Source organism: Pelodiscus sinensis, chromosome 13 (genome assembly GCF_052426305.1).
Source record: "Pelodiscus sinensis isolate ZL-2025 chromosome 13, ASM5242630v1, whole genome shotgun sequence".
NCBI lineage: Eukaryota > Metazoa > Chordata > Testudines > Trionychidae > Pelodiscus > Pelodiscus sinensis.
Genome location: NC_143064.1, coordinates 22,817,863 through 22,840,010, shown reverse-complemented (window position 1 = coordinate 22,840,010; position 22,148 = coordinate 22,817,863). Strand labels below are relative to the sequence as shown.

Sequence of the window (22,148 nt, the reverse complement as noted above, 5' to 3'; positions counted from 1 at the left end):
TGTTATTGTTGCCTGTGCTTGTGGAAATAAAGCTAGTGGGTTTGCCTACCCGTGCTGCAATCACACCTTCACTTTTAGTGGAGACATACTTAAGTGATGTTAACGTTTACCCACATCTTTTAATTTAGTTGAACAAAGCTGATTTAAAGTGTTTGTCTTCAGTCTCTACACGAGAGTTTTTTCAACTTATTTTTGTGTGTTTAATGCTGCTTGACATAGAAAGGATAACTCAGTGGGTTTTATAAGAGGAGAAGAAATCTGACTTTACAAAAAGCTACTGAACAAGCCATGCCTGTGCTTTAGGTTTGGTACATTAGCTAAACGTGTGCGGGCAGTGCTAATACATTAGGTAATCACCTGTATTACAACATTTCACCTGCAGGTTCAGCTGTTGGAAGCATTTTCAAAGTGAATGTTTGTTGGATTTCTGCAGCCTAATTCTTTTTTTTTTTTTTTTGGCTGGACTCTTGGTATTTGTTGACTGTCGGCCAAAAACTTAATCCACACACCTTCTTGCATTTATTTAATTATAAAACTACCACATGTTTTTTTTTCTTTTAGCAGGTGAAGCTGCTTTTTTTTTTTAATTGTGCTTTACAACATTTTGGAAAAATAATAATTCATTGGGTACTACTGAAAGCCCCAACATTCTTAGTTTATTTTATGCATAAGAGAATTAGAAAGATCCCAGTAATTACTAATTTTCCTGGGAGCTTGATGCCTGAATTAGTCTTTTTACATTTTCCCAAGCACTTTATCATAGTGCATTTTTACAGGAATTTTGACCCCTCTGGAAAAGCAAGAGTCTAGGAACCAGAAACTCGTAGGGTCTATTTTTGGTTCTACTGCTGATTCACTGCAGCTAGGGCAGTCACTTTACTACTCTGAGCCTCCTTGAACTGAACTGTAAAATGGGCACAGTACTACCCACTTCACTAGGGAATTAAAAATGTTAGTTTAATGTTTGTTGCGCACTTTGAAATCTTTGGATGAATATCTTCCTATAATCATTTTTAAAAATTAATATCTTTCATAGAAAGACTTTAATGTAAAAATATATTAAAATGTTCTTGCATCTCCTGCATGATCCAATGAATAAATATGAAATCTTGAGCAATCAAAAGGTAAAAATACCAACTCACTATATCTTCCCTGTCTGGGAAATCTTTGGTTGGCTTGCTCACTGTTTATCTTGCCTTTATAATAAAATATCTGTCTCTTGAAAATCCTCTAGGGCACCAGCATGTCATGTGGTGAGATTAGACATCTGCTGAGTTTGGGAATAAATGAGACCAGGCTTGGGACTTGTGAAAAATAAGATGCTTCTGCTTGGAGCTTAGCTATTGTTCTACTCATACTAGGTTCTCAATAGTCAGTACTTAATTTTTGCCAGGGCTGATCCACTAGGTTTGGCGGTTCCTAGCCCAGGCACCCATGGGCTTGCTGCATCAGTTATGAAACTAAAAAAATTGCTTGAGCCCTGTCATCTCTTTCATTGCCAATTAAGTACATTCTGTAGTTGGCTTGATGCAGAGGGATTGAGGAGCATATGACAGTTTTTTGAGGGACGACCTGACGAAACAAAGCAAATCTAAATTTTGCAGCATTGTTCCCTGCAAATGGGGCTCTGGCTCTCCTGGGGAGTGCTGCCTTTTTCAGCCAGTATTGTGGTGTTACTCCTGTTATTGTGTTATTTTGACAAATAAAATATGCAGAAATTTTGCAGAATTTTAATTTTTTGGGGCACAGAATTCCCTTGAGAGTACCAGGGTTCTGTGTAGTGCAATCTAGGTGCATGGGGGGGAATTTGGATGCACAGAGGCTTGGTGCAGGGTTTGGGTGCGGGGGACAGGGGGATGGAACTTTGCAGGGGAGTCAAGGTGAATATGGTTAGGGCACTGGTGCAACTTCTCTTTGCTTCCTTACAGAAACCACCATTTTCTTCATGGAAACAAACGGAATTGGGGGGCAGGAATTTTTCTGTTGCGCCACAGAGATGCAGAATTCCCGTGGGAGTAGAGTGGGTTGTCATAACTTAGGGCCCAGCTCTGCACTTAAAGCCCAAACCCAGCTAAAAATACGCAACTAAGGTTGAGCGGTCCCATAAAGTTTGTTTCCAGCCACCAGTCCTGGCTCTGTGTTTTGTGCTGCTATTTAGCTCTAATTTACTCCTAAATATCTGCTGATAGCCCAGTAAACAGTGGAAGTGTTGGTAATGTTGCTAGACAATATTGATCTCCTGTAGTTTGGCAAATTCTCTGGTTCGGCACTGGTCAAGTCAAGTCCCAATGGTACCATACTAGAGAGGTTCAACCTGTAGTTGTGTTTGTATTTTTCTCCTCGGGCAAACATCTTAATAGCTGTGTTGTAGGCCTCACTTAGACTGCAGTATCCACTGTATCTAAATACTTCAAACAGAATTGGGTTGTGGTTCCTTAGCATAGATAACACATGGTTTGGGCCTGACCATATGGGTAAGTCCAAGTCATATTATAATATATAGCATGGCTCTTGAATGAACTCTAATACAGTATTTAATATGATAGATTTCATACCGTAAATGGGACCATAGTGTGATTCCCCAAAGTAGTCTTTAATATCTCATTACTATGTATGCTGTCATTTTGGAGAGACAGTCTGCTGTGATCTGGTAGTACCATGATCCAGATAAAGCAGATTGCACTTGCTTGCACCAAATTAAGTTTATAACCTAGCTACAAAATCACACACATCTGAACTGTTTTAACCCTGCTGAGGCCCTCATGTTTCATAAATTGGTGTCTTAGCCTGCTAACTTTGATAGGTCAGGTTAATGGAGTGTGGCTAGCATAAGTCTTCGGAGGCAGTGAGACACAAGAATAAAGTGAAACTTCCGAGGTCACTCTGACCTCAGGAACAATGCTTAGAGGCACATAGACTTAGCACTGTTCAGTCTGAAGTGTGGATGGAACACAGACAGGTCTTTAACATGGTTAGAATTTGATTTGGTCCTCTTCACGGCTTGATGGTTATGACCTTGACGGGGGCACAGGAGTTCCAGGTGTAATTCTTTGTAGTGTTGGTCAGAAACTCACATTCTCAAAATTTCATTGAAAACCTTTCTGCGGTTTTTGACTGGCTGTAATTCCTGGTTCTGACACATGTGGCCTGTATAACTTTGGGCAAGTCACTTAACCTCTCTGTGCCTCAGATCCCCATCTGATAATCCTGTCTTATGGGGAGATTGTGAAAATACATTCATTAATACTTGTGAATGTTCAGATGCTAAATCAGTAGGTGGGGAGGGCATGTGGTTACCTAAGTAGGCCCTAACTGTAACTGAGAGTGAGAGAAAAGGAAAGAAGAACAGGGAGCAGGTGCGAAGTAAAGTTATGATCATTGTCCTCTCTCATTTCAGCTGAAAAAGAAGCAGGTTTATGTTGAGAAGGTGGAGAAGATGCAGCAGGCATTGGTTCAGCTGCAGGCAGCCTGCGAGAAACGAGAACAGTTGGAGCACCGCCTCCGAACCCGCCTGGAGAGAGAACTGGAGTCCCTCCGGATGCAGCAGGTAACCACTCAATGCACTGAGCAGTTTTTCATTGAAATATATCTCTTGTAAGGTGTTCCTGTCTAACCATTCACAAAACATGCAGCAAAGCACGATCTGTTCCCTCTTTTCTATACAGCTAGACTGTGTCTACACTGGGCCACTTATTCCGGAAAATCAGCCGCTTTTCCGGAATAAGCTGCGAGCTGTCTACACTGGCCTTTGAATTTCCGGAAAAGCAACGATGCTCTACTGTACAAAATCAGCCGCTATTCCAGAAAAACTATTCTGCTCCCGCTCGGGCATAAGTCCTTATTCCGGAACACTGTTCCGGAAAAGGGCCAGTGTAGACAGCCCAGTAGTCTTTTCCGGAAAAAAGCCCCGATCGCGAAAATGGTGATTGGGGCTCTTTTCTGGAAAAGCGTGTCTACATTGGCCACAGACGCTTTTCCGGAAAAGCAGCCTGCCAATGTAGACGCTCCTTTTCCGGAAAAACTGAAAACGGAATAGTATTCCGTTTTAAGCATTTCCGGAAATTCATGCCAGTGTGTAGACAGCCCTATAGTAAAAACATTCTTTTGCAAAATGTGGCCATTGAGGTTGCTGGGCTGCTATTGGTTTCATTCAATTTAAGTAAATCTTTAAATTCTATCCTTAAGGTTTTAAATTAAAAATAATAACAGATTCCTCATCTGGGAGGCGGCAGACATATGTCTAGTAATTGTTCTGGGCTCTTAATGATTCCTGGTGTGCCTTTTAATTTGTAGTAGGATTTTAAGACACCCCACTAAGATTTGTTGAGTGGTCTCATCTGTTCACACAACCTCAAACATTAAGCTTGAAGACAGAAATGCTGTTGATGAAATTTATAACCACTAATGTACAGTGTGCTCTAACAATTTATATCTAGTCTATTTTTACTCTGGAAAGAAAGGAATTTTTTTTTCCTCGGGATAGTATGAGTTGAATTTGAAATTTTAGTCCTGTTTGAAACCATATTAACACATGTTAACTAATGTGAATGTAAAAAAACCCAAACCTGTCTGCAGTTTGTATATGATGGTGTCTAATCTCAGCCCTTTTCTAATACTCGGGATTAATTTTGCAAAATTACAAGGGGTCTCATACATTGTCTTTTCCTACTTCTAGTTCTCTTGCCCCAAATGGCTTTTTGCCATTGAGCCAGACTCTTTCCATCTTTCCATTATAAATGAAGCTTGCTTATCTAACAAATTATATTCCTTCTCATAGTACATGAATGATACCACATGCTGTATCTTGTGATTGGAGCTGTGTTGGAAATCTGCTCAATACAGGCGCAAAAGCATTTGTTTAACCTAGTTAGGATTAGGGATGTATGCGAGTAGTAGAGTGGTCACATTCCCCCTTCCTCCCCCTTGCTGCCTCTGTATCAGAGGCCGTGTGAAGTGTAGGAAGCAGGAGCCGGTGCTGGGGGGACCCAGCTTAGAACCAGTTCCCCATAGCACTGTCTCCGTGGTGCCACCTGCCCCACCCCTGTGCTGCTGCCTCTATTAAAGGCAAGCTGGGACTGAGCAAGCCTGGCTCAGTCCAGACTTGTGGTGGGTGCAGGAGCTATTTCCTTGCATCTCTGCAGTTTAAATGTAGTAGGAGCTGGGCTGCCTGCCCACCTGACTCTTACTACATTTAAACCGCAGAGGAGCAGCAGCTTTGTACCTTATCGTCTAATCATGTAATCAGTAGACATTCTATCGACTACATAATGAGCTATTTATTTGCTTCTTTACATCCCTAGTTAGGATGTGACGTGGTCTTGTCCACACCGCTTAGTCAGGTCAGGCACAACAACGTTACCAATGATAGTTAAACTTTAGCCTGATTCCAGTCTTATTTTGGTGTAACTCCATTGAAGGTAGCGGTGTTACTTACATTAATGTAAAACTGAAGTGATATTGGAATTGGGGCCTCTGTTATTTTGGCTGTGTAGATGGACTTTACGCCTCACGTTTGAGTAACGTGATACAGCTTTCCAAGTAGATAGCAGTGGTGGTGTGTGTGTATTATGTCATATTTTAACTGGCATATCCTCAGTGATTTAGTGGAACTCAGCTGATTAGCCCCAGCTGGTGATTTATAGATTTTAAGGCTCGAGGGGGCCATTTTGATCTTTCGGTCTAATCTCCTACAGAAGACAGGCCATAGAATCCTACCCAATTATTACTCTGTTAAGTTGATAACTAATGTGGCCTCCTTCTGTGAAAACAGACTTTACCAAATGAATTCTGATGCATTTTGCTCTTTTGAAAATAAGCGTCAAGGTACATCTCAGACTGCCGGCGCTTCGGAGTACAATGCCACAGCACTTATGGAACTCCTGCGAGAGAAGGAGGAGAGAATTCTTGCCCTGGAAGCTGACATGACTAAATGGGAACAGAAGTACCTAGAGGAGAGTGTGATGAGACAGTTTGCTTTGGATGCAGCAGCTACAGTGGCTGCTCAGAGGTAAATGAGACTATTCATAGCAGGGTATTTTTCCAGGAGAATGTCATATTTCCTACCGACAAAAGTTACCCGTAGTCTCTCTTTTCCATGACTTTTTTGCTTGCCTTCACGTCATCAGCTAAATTCCTGGATTGGAGGTGGAGTGTGGCTGCTTTCGCTGGGCTTGCTGCCTACTTGCCAGCATTTAGAAACTTTGAAGGGACTGTTCCCTCTCATGAAAGAACTGTGTTTTCATGCAAGGATCCAGCTGAGCTGCTCCTAGAAGCTGCCTGACTCAAAAATAGATGGTAGAGCAGAAAAAGATTTATAAGAATCTGCCCTTGCTTCAGTCATGTGAGATGGGGGAAGTTTGGTGATTCACATCTTTCAGCCTGAATGCCACACTTGTTTTCCAGACTGCTTTTGCACATTACTTTGTAGTATTGTCCACAACACGGCTGCTAACCAGAGACATATACACAGAAATTCCGCGTAAAGCATTTGGTTGTGTAGAGATGGCCTCATTTGTGGGAGTGGGAAGGGAAATGTGTCTGAAATTTGGTATCTAGCTTAGATTCCGAGAAGACTATCCAGAAATGTTTACTGTAAATAGGTTTCAGTTAGTGAGCAAATGCTGCTAATGGAGTGCAAGGGGGGGAAGTGCTTATATCTGAGTTTATTGCTAACAAGTACCTAGATTCTGGCAGAAGGCTTTATTTTAGTCCATTTTGTATACCCGATTCAAGTGTAGATATTTCAACTTTGGTATTTTTGCCTAGGTTTGTAACTTATTACAGGATCATAGGCAAAAACCAGCTAAGAGCGTTGTTGCATCTGCTGTGTTAGCATTTAAAGGGTTATCTTCTCTCACTGCAGAAGCAGTATGTTACCTCAAGGTATTGCTGCTGCTTATGCACTTTTTTCCAGCTTGCCTGAGATTCTCTAAATGGCTTCTTTAATGTGTGTCCTAAAGAGATATGTTATATTTTTAGTGCACACTAATAGTAGTGAGGTCTGTTGGTTGTCACATATGGGGAGAGGACACATAAAGCTAATGAATGTTGTATTTAAATAAACAAGTAAGAAAGGTTTCCAGAATCAGTTTCCTGTTTCCTTCTAACTGATGGTTTTTAAAGAGACCGATCTTTTACTGCACTAGCATCTGACAGTCAGCAAGTTCATTCCAAATTAAGATTTTCCTCTATTCCTCCCATATATCCCGCATTTCAAGGGGACACCATTTTAAAGTTCCCTGTCTGAATAGTTTCTTTGAGTTCCTTATTTTGGGACTTGGCTGTTCACTGCATCCCCTGTTTGTGCTTGGCAAAGTGAGAGGTATGCTTGCCACTCCCCACTTAATCCTGCCAACTGTGGAAAAGAAAATTGGCACATTATAATGATTTAGTAGCTTCATTCTGTGTCTGGCTGCTGCATTCTTAACTGTATTTGAGCATGCATTTATGTTGTATAAATTAGAGCCTTCTAATTGTTAGGACGCACATGATGGCAGAATGGCATAACATGGTGATTGGAATCTAAGCAAACCATGGATGTAATGTTACTGTAGTGGTTTTATTAACCTGCATCATGTTGAAAATACAGGGTGCTATATAGTATCAACTTCACCTCACTTCTCATCCTGCTCTAATGCTTGGGCTGATACTCAGAATGCCACCAAAGAGGTTTGGTTGCCCACTTCTTCTTTGGTGTCCATATCCATAGACTGAGATTTTTTTAAATCAGCTAGAGGGTTTGGTGGTGTGATGTTTTTAACATAAATGGCAGGCTGGTCTTCCTAGGACGTGGCAAAAAAATCTATCTGAAATGTTAGCATATAGCAACATTAAATGCTTGGTGTGTGTTTGGTAGACTATACAAAGATTGCAGTAAGGGAACCCTAAGTGTGTTGCATAGAAGTTAAAGTGAAAGAATGCTCCATATCCAACCAGTACCCAACATATTTGAGCACTAGCCTGTAAGAGAGAGGACCACACCTAAAATCATCTCCTGTAAATTCACTATATTCTAGTTTAAAAGAGAATGTATCTAGCCTCCATTCTGGGGTGCTGTTTACCCAACATCTTTGTTCTTGACTACACACACGCATTTGTCTGGTTTTAAAAATATCCCTTTAGATCAGGGTTTCCCAACCTATGGGTCGGGACCCAAATATGGGTCGCCATTACATTTCGAAAGGGTCACCAGGTGTCTCCCCAGGTGGCTCTTAAGAAGCCATTCACACATTTTTTGAATTGCCCTGGGTCACCAAGTCTTCCTGAATTGTCAAAATGGGTCCCCATCTGGAAAAGGTTGGGAACCGCTGCTTTAGATGTACTGGTGAGGATTATGTGTAGAATAAGCTCTTGTTTTTAGTGACTTGAGGCATGTCTATTATTTCTTTAGTGCTAGCAGATGGATTTTCCTGGCTTGAGGTCCATGGAGACCTTGAACAAGCCTTTACTCAAAGAAGTGGCTATCTTTGCTAAATAGACCTGAGGACAGTGAATTATATGGCACTTTATCTGCTATATTGCTCATTCTCAGGGACACAACTGTGATCAGCCTCTCGCCTAATGCTAGCTACGACACCTCCTTGGAAGCTCGCATTCAGAAGGAAGAGGAGGAGATCTTGCTGGCCAATAGGCGGTGCCTTGACATGGAGGGCAGGTAAAGTGCAGTTCGTTCTCAGATAGCTTCTTTAGATTTGTAATTTTCAGTTGATGGCTGGAGCAGGCTTCTGGGAATCATCCTGTCGGGAATTGCCTCGTTCATATCAATGAAATATGAGAGATACCAGGTTTTGTTTACTTGGTTGAACAAAACAATTGCATGATCTTTCACTTTTGATGATTGTTTGGATTCATAAGTAAAATGCTCCCCTCAGACTCTTGAATCTGTTTTTTTTTAATGTTCTGTCCACATTTATCTGCTCTTCTTGTTCCTCTTCACCACCTTTGTACGAGACATGCCTCTAACACCAGGCTCAGATAAATCTGGATTTGTCTTAACAGTGCTGTTCCACAAAGGTGTTTATTTTGGTGTTTGGCACAGTACAGATTCTCTGAAGAGCATTAATCCTGGCTCTTCCTTACCCCTTGGGTTTCTGGCTACAGCTCTCAGCTCTCAAACTGCCTGTGCAGTTGTTGGTGTTTCCAATAGCCTGAGGTGGGCAGCTCAGTGAAGTTCTCTCAAGTGTAGAAAGTCTTACGCATGATCTGGCCCAGTGCCATGGTGGGCCAGTGAGCACACATTATTCAAGTCAGTTAGCTCAGTTGCATTCTCTTTAACAAAGAGCTGCACTAATTCTCTGAATGCCTAGAAAGCAAAGGATAGCTGCAAGAGCACAGTAGACTTTGAAGCATCAGTCTGAAGACACTGTACTTTTTGTTATCCTCTCAGGATAAAGACTCTTCATGCTCAGATCATTGAAAAGGATGCCATGATTAAAGTTCTCCAGCAGCGCTCCCGGAAAGAGACCAGTAAGACAGATCAGCTATCGTCAATGAGACCAGCTAAGTCCTTGATGTCAATCTCTAACGCTGGATCAGGCTTGCTGTCCCACTCTTCAACACTGAGCAGCACACCCATATTGGAAGAGAAAAGGGAGGACAAAAGCTGGAAGGGCAGTTTAGGTAACATGGCAGTCCTAAGAAAAACACTGCTAATATATTAAGGGAGCGTGGAAAAAACCACATGGGGGAATGTGAGCAATGAAAGTGTGATGTGCTAGGTGTGCTACAAAGAGATATGGAGATATGGTGGCAGCCTTCATTTGGAGAAAATGTGTTGTAATTAGTCCAGGTTATTATTTTTTCTGTAGATGGATTGGGGCTCAAACCTACTCCCATTGCAGTAAATGGGATTTTTTTTTTCAATTAATGTTCAGGGTGAGCAGGACTACACAGAAGTGAGCCATGGAGGGGTAGCAGCTTTATCTAGTGGTTGGAGGTGGGGCCTGGAAGATGAAACATATTCCAGCATTACCTTTATAATGCTGTGTGAGCTTGGTTGTCCCAACCTTGGTGTCTCACTTTACCCACCTGTAAAATGGGCATAATGCAGTCTATCATAAAATGTTTTGAGATTAGCAGTTGAAAGGAGATGGAGAAGTGCTAAACAATGCTATCCTATTTGTGAACTAGGCAGAGCTAAGGCTGTGATGCTCCTTATAAGTAAGTGCTTTAAAATCTGTTTCCCTTTCTGTCCATAAAGGTGTTCTGCTGGGTCCAGAATATCGCTCGGAATCAATTCCTTCAACTCCCTCGCCAGTCCTTCCCTCCACCCCACTGCTATCTGCACACTCCAAAACAGGCAGCCGAGACTGCAGCACTCAGACAGACAGGGGAAGTGAACAAAATAAAGCTGCTTCTTCTACTGCAGCCCTGGTACCAGGGCGACTCCCTACGACCAGTGTGCCCTATAATTCAGACAAAACAGGTAACTAGACCCAACTGATTTCCAGTGGGGCATTGGTATGAGGTCACTGTAATTTCTCTCCCAGGGTGCTGGTCACACAAAGCCTTTTATGGTGGTCAAGTCTTTGGGTTTAGTTCAGGGGTGGGCAGGAGGCAGCTTGCAGACCGAATCTGGCCTGGCCTGACCAGCCACTGGATTTGGTCTGTGGCCGCCTTGGCAGCACCCTCACTATAGAGCAGCTGCACACAGTTTAAACAGCAGGCGGGTAATTGCTCTGCAGATTGGGCAGGGAGGAGACAGCTTTGTGCAGTGTCCCTGCCCGCTAACAAAATCCCCAAGCTCCTATTGGCCAGTTTTCTGTCAACAGGAGATGGGAAATTTTGCTGAAGGCCGGGACAGTGAATGAAGCCTCCTCACTCACTCCGTCCCCCCCCCGCTCCCTCCTTCCCTTCCCTGTGCTGGAGTAGAGCCACATGGAGCAGCCCACCCAGCACATAGGCAGGTTCCTACAGAGCTGCTGCCTGGGAGCCGCTTAGGTAAGCCTCTCCCAGCCAGAGCCTGCCTCTGCCCCGCTGCTTTCCCCCCAACTACCTGCCCCAGGCCACCACCCAAACCTCTGTATCCCTTCTCCCCACCTCCTCCAGGTCACAGCTCCCTCCCAGACCCTGCATCTCCTCCGACAACCCCTCCCCACCCCCCCGGCCAGAATACTCTCCTGTACCCATTAACCCTCCTGGACCCTAAGCCCCTGACCCAAATCATAACCCCCTCCTTCACTCAAACTCTCTTCTACACCCCACCCACTGTCCCAGACCCCACGCCCCCTCCACAGAAGTGTGGCCCTTGGCCACTTACCAAAATCTTGGAGTGCGCCCCTCCCATTCAAAATTATTGCCCACCCCTGGTTTAGTCATTTGTAGGGTGATGTGAGTTAGATGATTATCACAGTAAAGGCTGGGTCTCAGAGGACCCTTTGGTGAAAGGTTAATGGCAAAGGAACGCATTTTGATTTTATTATATTGGAGTAAAGCCAGTGTGACGATACTGGTTTTATAACTCAGCCACTGCAGATTTATATATCTTCTCATGAGAGAGAGAGAGAGAGAGAGAGATGGAGGAGTGTGAGTGTGAGAATCTGAATTTTTATATTTGAAGAGCTGTTGTCAATCTTTTGGCTAGGATTACAAACTGTCATCATCTCACTAAATATTTTAGAAATGTGCATCTCTGTCTGTCTATCCACTTGTGAGTCTGTTTGGTCAAGAACTCCTCCTAAACAGTAAGAGCTAGGCCCACCAAATTTGATGCACAGCTTCCTCTTAGAATCATAGAATAATAGGACTGGAAGGGACCTCAAGAGGTCATCGAGTCCAGCCCCCCGCCCTCAAGGCAGGACCAAGCTCCACCTACACCATCCCTGACAGATGTCTATCTAACCTGTTCTTAAATATCTCCAGAGAGGGAGATTCCACCACCTCCCTTGGCAATTTATTCCAATATTTGACCACCCTGACAGTTAGGAATTTTTTCCTAATGTCCAATCTAAACCTCCCCTGCTGCACTTTAAGCCCATTACTCCTTGTCCTGTCCTCAGAAACCAAGAGGAACAAATTTTCTCCTTCCTCCTTGTGACACCCTTTTAGATATTTGAAAACCGCTATCATGTCCCCCCTTAATCTTCTTTTTTCCAAACTAAACAAGCCCAGTTCATGAAGCCTGGCTTCATAGGTCATGTTCTCTAGACCTTTAATCATTCTTGTCGCTCTTCTCTGTACCCTTTCCAATTTCTCCACATCTTTCTTGAAATGTGGTGCCCAGAACTGGACACAGTACTCCAGCTGAGGCCTAACTAGTGCAGAGTAGAGCGGCAGAATGACTTCACGAGTTTTGCTTACAACACACCTGTTGATACAACCTAGAATCATATTTGCTTTTTTTGCAACAGCATCACACTGTTGACTCATATTCAACTTGTGGTCCACTATGACCCCTAGATCCCTTTCTGCCATGCTCCTTCCTAGACAGTCGCTTCCCATCTTGTATGTATGGAACTGATTGTTCCTTCCTAAGTGGAGCACTTTGCATTTCTCTTTATTAAACCTCATCCTGTTTACCTCTTATCATAACTTAAAGCAAGGTCAGGGTTTGGTTGTGTCAGAATAATGGGATATGTGTGGAAGTTGATTGTTTCTCATGAAATGGAAAGGGAGAGGTTTGGTAGGAGGGACAACAAGGGGCCAGAGAGGGGAACCAGGACACCTATAACCCCATTGGGCTGGCAGGATGGAGAAAGAGACAGTTATCAACTATATATTTCAGAGAGTTTGTCTATTTGTGTGTGTGTCTGTCCACTAGCTGGGGGCCATGCACTCCTCCCCCGGCTGCGCCTGCTGGAACTGCAGTAGCTGTGGAGAGGCGCTTCTCACCTGGCCCCAAGCTAGTGCGGTGAGAGAGGGCTGAGGCTGTCTCTCTCCCTGTGGCAGCCCGCATATTGAACCCCTCATCCCCTGCCCTATCCCAAAGCAATGATTTAAATGAAGAAAAACAAAGCTTATTTGAGTTAAGGACTGAAGCAATGCCAGGTAAATCTTCTAGTTATGAAAAAGCAGGAATCTCCTTTGTCCTAGTTGTATCCCCATTGTAGCTGTAGTTGACAATTGGAGTTGATTTTTTCTGTTTTGTTTCTTCTTCTTGATAGATGGACCAGTTTTCCACTCTAGCACTCTGGAAAGAAAACCTCCTGTTCACAGCTTGGGGCAGGACCTCACTGATGCAGAAATGGTGGAATACCTCATCTGAAAGGCTGAACTTGTATCAAAACTGGGACATGATAGCAAGAATTTTTTTTAAAAAGACAATTTTATTGGAAAAAAAATGTAGTACCTGAGTAATAAAGGAACACTCAGCTCTTTACTCTTGTATATTATGTCTCAACAATGTGGACAGGTTAATTTATAATTTGTTTTAAATTATAAAATACTTGTTCTTTGAAAGTCATTCCCTCCTCTCCCTTTCTCTCCAAGCTTGTTTTTAATACTGGATCTGGTAACGTCTGGATAAAACAAAGGTCTTAAATGCACTAAATTCTATTTTTAATTGCAGTATTTTTTAAACCTTGTATTTTTTTTAAAGTACTTACTTTCACAGCGGTTGATTAATTTCTTTTGAACACTGCCAAGATGGGTAAAATGACTCTGCACAATGACCATGTCATGTCAGAGCTAGATTGTGTCTCTGTTCTGAATGTCACCAAAGGCTGTAGAGTACAGGTGTTCTGAGTAGCTTTGTAAAACTTATAAGCTAAGGAGCTTTTTTTTCCTCTATTGCTCTCTGTAGAAAGAAGTCAATATGGAGACCCCATATTCCAGGGCAGGAAGGATTTCAATTTTCACAATGTGCTCAAACTTATTTTGGTTTTTGTACTCTCACTATCACATTGATTTTAATAGCTCCAGAGATGGATGTCATCATCGTGTTTGTCATTTTCAGCAGTGCCAGAGAATCCCCTGTACTTTTATGCATATATAATTTTGAGTAATTTATACAGTAGATAATAAATAATATATTGCATTCAGGTTTTAAGTTATAATATGAAGAAACTGCGGGCCTAATTCTGATCTCGATAATGTTTTTTCACCATCGTAACTCCACTGCCTTTAGTGGAATTACTTTCAATTTCCACCTGTGTAGGTGTGGAACCCTGTAGTATTTGATTATTAGCAATTTGATCTGTTGCATTAGACCTTGATTGGGAATTATTTTTGGCATATTTCCCTCTATTCCAGTTCTCTGATTTGTATGTCCCTCATTCCGCGAGACAACAGATTGTCTGTCTGTCTGTCTGTCTCTCTCTCTCTCTCTCTCTCTCTCTCTCTTTCTTCTAATTGGAGAGAGCAGCATTCCTGAGTTTTAAAGTAAGGGAGGAAGTTACACATTAGTTCATCATCAGTTTCACTCTGTTTCTTAGCAACTAGCCCAAATGCTGCAGTGCTTGGTTTGCAAATGCTGCTGGGGTATGTTCAGACACATTAAAAAAGATTTGTCTTGAGCTATTTTTTGAATTGTATGAAAACACTTCAGCTACGTCTACACTGCAGGCTTCTTGTGCAAGAACTGTTTTGCGCAAGAGTTCTTGTGCAAAAGGTATTGTGCAAGAGCATCCATGGCAGTGTGGATGCTCTCTTGTCCAAGAAAGCTCTGATGGCCATTTTAGCCATAAGGGTTTCTTGTGCAAGAAACCCCTGTTGCCCGTCCACGCTGCCTTCTTGCACAAGAGGGCTTATTCCTCGTGGGGAGATAACTCTTGCACAAGAAGCCCTCTGTTCTGATGCTTTACTGTAAATGTACTTGCGCAAGAATGTGCGTGCAGTGTAGATGCGCTGTAAGTTTTTGCGCAAGAACAAGTGTTCTTGCGCAAAAAGCCTGCAGTGTAGACGTAGCCTTCTGTTGTTAGATTGTTTTTTAAAACACTTTGTTTACTTAAATTGTATGTCTTTCCCTGACAGCGCTGTGAAAGCATCTCAGCTGGTCCCAAAGTTCCACTACAGCAGGGATGGACAACCACAAATGGTGGGTGGGCCTCATGCGTGGCCCTCCTTCACCTCAGTAGGCTGCACCAGCCCGCCGCCAACAGGCTGCTGATTGCCCACCACTGCAGTACAGCATTATAGTAGCCAAATCTTGCCATGGAGCGAAGGAGCTTCTAATTAAAGCTCCTACAATGGGACGGGTCCCCTTAACTCCCAATGAGTAGAGAGCATATGGCACCTTAGCACATTAGGTTTGAAATTGCAGTGGCTGTCTGGAGGCTGCAGCACTGTCACCTGTTAGTACTACGCTTTCTTGCCTCCGGATGATTGGCTTTTAAAAGGACCAAAGTAATTGGTCTTAACACCCCCAAAATATGTCCTCAGATACCTTCCTTGATTTTTTTTTATAGACTCATAGACTTTAAGGTCAGAAGGGACCATTATGATCATCTAGTCTGACCCCCTGCACAGTGCAGGCCACAAAATCTCACCCACCCCTCCTAGAATAATCCTCTCACCTATATCTCAGATATTGAAGCCTTCAAATACTTTGAAGACCCCAAGATGCAGAGAATCCTCTAGCTGTGATCTGTACCCCATGCTACAGAGGAAGGCGAAAAACCTCCAGGGCCTCTGCCAATCTACCCTGGAGGAAAATTCCTTCCCGACCCCAAATATGGCGATCAGCTAAACCCTGAGCATGTGGGCAAGACTCATCAGCCAGACACCCAGAAAGTTCTCTATAGTAACTCCTATCATCCCTCCATTGACCTATTTCCCACTGATAATGAATGGTCAATTAGTTACCAAGATCATGTTATCTCATCAAACCATCGCCTTCATAAACCCATCTAGTTTAATCTTGAAACCAGATAGATCTTTTGCCCCCACTACTTCCCTTGGAAGGCCGAAGTTAACACTGTAACACCTAAATATCAGCTCAAAGTGGGATTATGTTTTACTTTAAGCAGTCATTCATCTGAATGGATCATGTTTTACTCTTGAAAGGCAGATCCTCTTGGTCCTAGTGGGTTTGCCACCTGCTAATTTTGATCATTGAGAAGTCTTAGAGCCATAGAAATTAAGAGAGGGCAATGCATGTTGGTAAGAGATGACGCCAGGGCAAATACCCTGACTTTGCCTCTGACCTCTTTCTCTAACAGCCTGACTCGACCTCCCAAACTGGACACTCACATTTGGGATAATTCAGAGGTGTACTTTAAGAGTTGGCCCATTTCATCCATGTAGGTCCTGGTCTTTCCTCTTGGCCAGTGCAGAATTTTTCCTTAAAGTTCATTCTATTATATTTTTCCAGGCAAGTGTTCTACCTCTTCTCATAGAGGTACCCTTCACAACTTTATAGCTCTCTCTGTTGAAAATAGCTAATGTTCTTTTTTGCTTATTTGTATCCCACTAAATCAAGTAATGCCTACCCTGGATGATTCTAAATGATTTCTCTCCCTCCTGTGTAGTCATTGGAAGCATCATGTGACTGTATCCATCTTCCTGTCATAAGATTGTTCCCTATTGTATCTTTTGTGGATTGGGTTTAATACATGAATTGCTAGGAAGATTGAAGGTATAGTGGTGAGAGAGATTTGGTGTCAGAAGTCTTTTTGTTAGTCTTTCAAAATCTGGAAAAGCAACCTTCTTGAGAGCTACTCACAGGCAGGTAAGGAATGTTACATCCTATGCCCATTCCTGCGTAGGTACTAAAATGCATGGACCAATTATGTACGTATATCTGGTTTGCCTGGGTCCATGTATGTTGAGTATTAGACTGGAACAGTCAGCACTTCTTGGTTGTTCTCAACTCATTCCTTATAACAAAATTCCATTGTAATTATTATAATGAGGAAAAGAAATAGAGGGTTGAGCTTTATGACTGAAACACAAAAGGTGCACAGCAATGGTCTCCACCTGAGAATGGAGGCGAAAGATCTCCTGAAATGCAAAACTTTGCCTGCTTCCCGGTTTTTTAGCATTGATGTCATGAGATTTTATTACAGTCAGCCATTTAAAAAAAGAAGGCATAAAAGGTGTATTATTCTTGTGTGACTGGGGATCTGAGATCCTCTTGCAGGGCTGACGAACTAGGAGCCAACAGGGATACGTGCTTTCCACTAAGCCTTCCCTAACTGACCTGATGTGACTCTAAAAAAGTATGCTTTCTTTTTGCGGGAGATGTGTAATATAGCTTTTGGTCTTTGTACAGATTTTTCCGTTTTCTTTTGAAACAGAAGCTACTTACAGAAGTCAAACTGCACACCTGGTCCCTTTCCTTATGTAGACTACTTTCTACTGAAATAAGATTGTAATTCAAAATAATTGCAATGAACTTAAATATCAAACCAAACTTTAGACTAAGAGTTTGTCTTAAACTCGGGTATTAGAAGCAGAGGTGCAGCTTTTATAAGGAAAACCACATATTCCTCTGGTAGAGCAGAACAGGAGTACATTTTTCATCTCTTTTTCTTTCCCCTTTTAATGCTCACAAAGTGTCCAGTCCCACAAATGCTTTCCATCGGCAACTCCCTTGAGATTTGATACTCCAAAGGACTGAGTAATAGGAGGTGGAGCCTTTTATTGCTAGACGATTTGTTCAAATCTGGTCCTGTGTTACTAGTGATTTTTTAACAGCTATTTGTGGATTAAATGAGTTGGTGGGTTTTCCTATGAGCTATCCATGCCTGTTTGCAGGATTCACCCCAAAATTGTCAAGAACACTGCATGCTCCCATGCAGATCGCTCAAATTATATGGTGCAGTAGTCTCTCTAGACATCCGTCCAGTGAATCCTATTACTAGCAGCCACCAAAGAGACTGGTGTTTATCTGGTTATTACAATGGTGGTAGTATAATACTGCTCCTTTAGTATGGACAGACTTTTTTGGGCCTTTGGATTTTAACATCTATTAGGACTGGTGAGCATTAGCAGAGGAATTGCTATAGTTCTCCATACCATGTCGAATGTGCCTGTGGTTATTTTTTCATATATTCATATAGGAACGTTTAAAAGAGCTAGTGATTTTAGGTCTAGAAAGTAAAAGACAGTAAATATAATTGTATTACTGTATTTATGAAGAAAATACTCCTTCGCCCCTCCTCCCCCCAAAAAAAATCTTACTCTTAGGTGATTTTAGTTTTTGGTCGTCAATAATGTTTCTTGGGCTTTCAGGAAAGCATTGAAACCCATTTTGTTTGCACTGTTGTGTAAATGTAAAACAAGTGCTGAGCTAAGGAGTTGAGTGTAAAATAACAGGCCTTTCTATCTTCTAACTCAAGCACATCCTTTTGGGTTTTTTAAAAATTGTGAATGTTTAAATAAGTATTCAGTCACCTCTGCTTTCTGGCTGGGACCAGAAGCAACTGTTGAAATAAATCTAGTGAGTGTCTTTGTCCCTTTGGGTTCCACTCAACATCCACAGGTCAACTTGATGGTGAGCAGAACTTGTAGAGGTTTGCCTCTCCACAGAGTTAACAGTCAAACTCCCATCGACTCCAGTGGTTTTGAGAGGTATTCTCCAGGATTCCGGTCCTTTAGTGTTCCATTTATAGAATAGTAATTGTTAGATGGATTACCATTTTATACTCTCTTGGTTTTCCTTTCCCTGGAGTTGTGGCCTACAGGGAAGAGCCAATAGAAACTGACCAATGTGCTGCTTATCTTTAGGGTCCAAAATATCAAACCATGAATGGAAATATGTAAGTTTGCTATTTAACAGCCTTAGACAATGTATCAAGAGATGGTCTTTTTTCTATATAAATCTATATTAAACTAAATTGTGTGGATTATGTTTTTCCTTTTTTTAAACCGTCAAACTGATTTCATAATTGGGGAATGAGCTGTTTTGTAACCTAATAGTTGAAATGGCCCTAAAATCTTTGAAGAATGTGGCAGCTTTAATTCTTTTTTAAAAAGTGTAAATATGCACTAAATCTTTTGTAAATGTCTGTATTATCATGTCTGTAGTTAGCCATAAAATATCTTCACTGAGTTTTAAAATGTGTTTTGAAATTAATTTTTATCATAGGTTTTGGGGAGGGGGTATTCTTAATTTAGCACAAATATTTTCTGTTTGCCAAAAAGGGGGGTATTAATACTCATTCCAATTTACTCTACCACTTTGGGACCTGATTCTGATTTAATTTGCGCCGCTGTAAATCAAAAGTCAATTCCTTGAACGAAATGGAGTTTGCACCAGTGTGCAGCCAGTGTGAGAGAAGAATCCAGTTCTCTGTTTCAGTTTTTCAAAAACTTGGTTGAAACATGGGAACATTTTTAATTTTTTTAATTTTTGGGAACATGGGACCCTTTTAAAATATTTTTAGTCAAAAAAGCGAAATGTGAATTTTTCCAATCAATTATATAGCAGGTCAGAAAAACAGGATATAATTTTTGTGAAAAATGTTTGACAAAAATTTCATCCTCTTTCTTTCTCCCCTCCTCCCACTGAAAAAATTACATTTGGAACATATCGACTAGCACTATGATTTGGGGTTCTTCAATTTTTGGTTTCCCAATTTGAAAAGGTCCAATTTTTGGAAATGTGGCAATTTTTGAGTGCCTAATATTGGACACCCAAAATCCTAAGTTACTTTTGAAAAGCTTGTCCTTTGTTTTTAAGCTGCTGATGTAAAGCTTGCTCATTTGCTTTGCTATAAGTTGAATATTTCCATTTCTTTTTTTCTACCCCTTATCTTGCATTGTAAGGGGAAAGAATGGTGATCATCTCGAGGTGAATGGGTCTCAGCAGGCTTGTTTGAGTCGATATGTTTTCATTGTTAATCTTTGAAAGAGTAACTTGATATTTCTAGTCTTCATGGGCTTCCAATGGTTTCTTAAATAATAAGAGGTCAGAAAATCTGGGATGCAGAGGTTAAATTAAAACAATTGGCCATAGTACTATGGAAATTTTAATAGAGGGCGAGTCAGTCTCTCTCCCTTGCTTGTGAGTTCATTTGTCTTATTGTTTAGCTGTGTAATCCATGGACCACAGCAGAGGCTTTCTGCACAGTTGGCTTTTCTGCAGTGCAACTATAGTGCATTTGCAGATGGCCTTTTAAACACGATTTAAACAAATTCCAGTTCATAACACAGTTTGGCCATTCCTTGTGTGATATAGCCAAATGCTATTAAAATTTGGGAGCCTTGTTCAAAACCCACTGAAGACAGTGTAGAAAGGCTCTTAGTGTCTACAAAGGCTCTTTCGGTCTACTGGAACAGGGCAGTTGCAGAGATAAGCCTGGTTCTCTCTTGTCCTGGCACTGGTTTGTACCCACTTAGCAAGTGTGTTTGACAGACGTTCTTTTAGCACACTCATACATGGCAAGCCTTACAAGATGGCTGTCCTCATGTGTTCTGACCTTCTGGATGCACCGTTCCCAGTACTATTTTTAGAAAAGTGCTTTTCTCTCTTCTGGCTCTTTGATTCTTCTTGTGCCAAGTGTTTGGATTTTAAAAAAACAGCAGCAACAAATTCTAATTTAATTGTTTTACTTTCAGTTTTTAAATGGCTGGATCACTAAATGGAAAACTTGATCCATGTCATTGCAGAATAATGCTGGAAAAATGTAGGGTTCTTTTGTTTCCTTGGCATGTATATACCTCCCATTACCTGTAAAAGGGGCTCTCATTGAAGACAATACACCAATTGGAAGGCTAGCATATAAGCCCCATATAATTTGTTGGCTAGTGTACACATGGCAGTATTCTTAAAGGGATGTTAACTGCTTTCCACTGAGCTTTCATATCTGGCCTGAGTTTAACTGAAGCACAGCAGCTTCAAGCATAATCATATTTTACCACCCATTTTATTATATTTTCACAGGTACTTTAAAATAATTGCAAAAATAGGCAGAATCCCAGTGTAGTTTGAATCACTTACATAGGCACATGAATGCCTCCCCTTTACTACGTAATGTAGAATCTGAGCATCTTTCATGTGAAAATAAATCCTGTAACACTGGAATTGACTTAGAAATGTATGAAATGGGATGACAGCAAATCCACTGTTTGCTCTTCCGGAGTTAAAGGCCTCTTAAAAGGGACATTTATGCATATGAGAAAATGATGTAAACTTTTGTAGTTTTGGGAAAAATTGATGAGCACAAATGTCTATAGTGAAGAATAGTGTTCCTATCAGACTATAATGATTTGCCCCCCATTAAAAAAAAAAAAGGTACATTTGTGTATGTATTTGAATAAAAAGCTGAGAAGTTTGTCAGTGATAGGTCTATGAGATCCTCATGATATAAAGAATATTTCCTAGGTAAAGTAACTCCTTTTTTCCTTATAACAAGAATTATTTTTGCACTATTTTCTTTTTCTGTTGCCATGTTCAGGAGCTGGAAAATAAAACTGTCTATGGAATTTTTTATATGTACCTTTTATTTATTCTAGATGAATTTTTATTCCTTTCTCCTGTGCATGTCTGAAGTTGTTCTGCCTAATTGGACGGTTATTACATAGGTTCTTGTGCATCCATCACCACGAAATAAGGAGTATAGACACTACGGCTGCGTCTAGACTGGCATGATTTTGCGCAAAATCTTGCCGCCTGTCTACACTGGCTGCGAGTATTTGCGCAAGAGCACTGACTTTGTAATGTACAAAATCAGTGGTTCTTGCGCAAATACTCTGACGTTCCCGCTCAGGGATAAGCCTTCTTGCACAAGTATTCTTGCGCAAAAGGGCCAGTATAGACAGCAACGGTAATTTCTTGTACAAGAAAGCCCGATGGCTAAAATGGCCATTGGAGATTTCTTGCGCAAGAGAGCATCTACACTGGCACGGATGCTTTTGCGCAAAAGCAAATCTTTTGTACAAAGGCACATGCCAGTATAGACGCTCTCTTGCGCAAATACTTTTAACGGAAAAACTTTTCCGTTAAAAGTATTTGTGCAAAATCATGCCAGTCTAGACGCAGCCTACGGGTACGTCTAACTGCACACTTATTTTGAAATAAGCTATTCCGGAAGAAATACTCCAAAATAGCTTATTTCGAAATAGCACATCTGCACTACAGGGAAGCCTCAAAATTAGTCCAAGGCTTCCCTAGCGTGGACTTGCTACCTCGATTCAGAGCTCCAGGAGGCACTGGGGAGTAATTACTTTGAATGACCCTGGGGAGGAGCTATTTCGAAATAGCAGCAGTGGAGCGTCCACACTACAACTATTTCAAAGTAGCTATTTCGGAATATCCGTTATTCCTCATG

The 22,148-nt window shown here is 41.5% G+C and overlaps 1 protein-coding gene across 4 annotated transcripts in view; it reads left to right on the top strand.

Moving 5' to 3' along the window:
• AMOT (angiomotin) overlaps positions 1-18,936 on the top strand; it is a 97,666-nt gene extending 78,730 nt beyond the window's left edge. For all 4 annotated transcript variants that reach the window (XM_075940903.2, XM_075940902.2, XM_075940901.2 and 1 more), the window contains 6 exons: positions 3,398-3,547; positions 5,817-6,007; positions 8,531-8,653; positions 9,386-9,618; positions 10,199-10,423; positions 13,101-18,936. In XM_075940903.2, coding sequence (XP_075797018.1) covers positions 3,398-3,547; positions 5,817-6,007; positions 8,531-8,653; positions 9,386-9,618; positions 10,199-10,423; positions 13,101-13,201 — 1,023 coding nt within the window. In that variant the 3' untranslated portion in view covers positions 13,202-18,936. The remainder of the gene's footprint in view (positions 1-3,397; positions 3,548-5,816; positions 6,008-8,530; positions 8,654-9,385; positions 9,619-10,198; positions 10,424-13,100) is intronic.
• Positions 18,937-22,148: the final 3,212 nt, after the last annotated feature.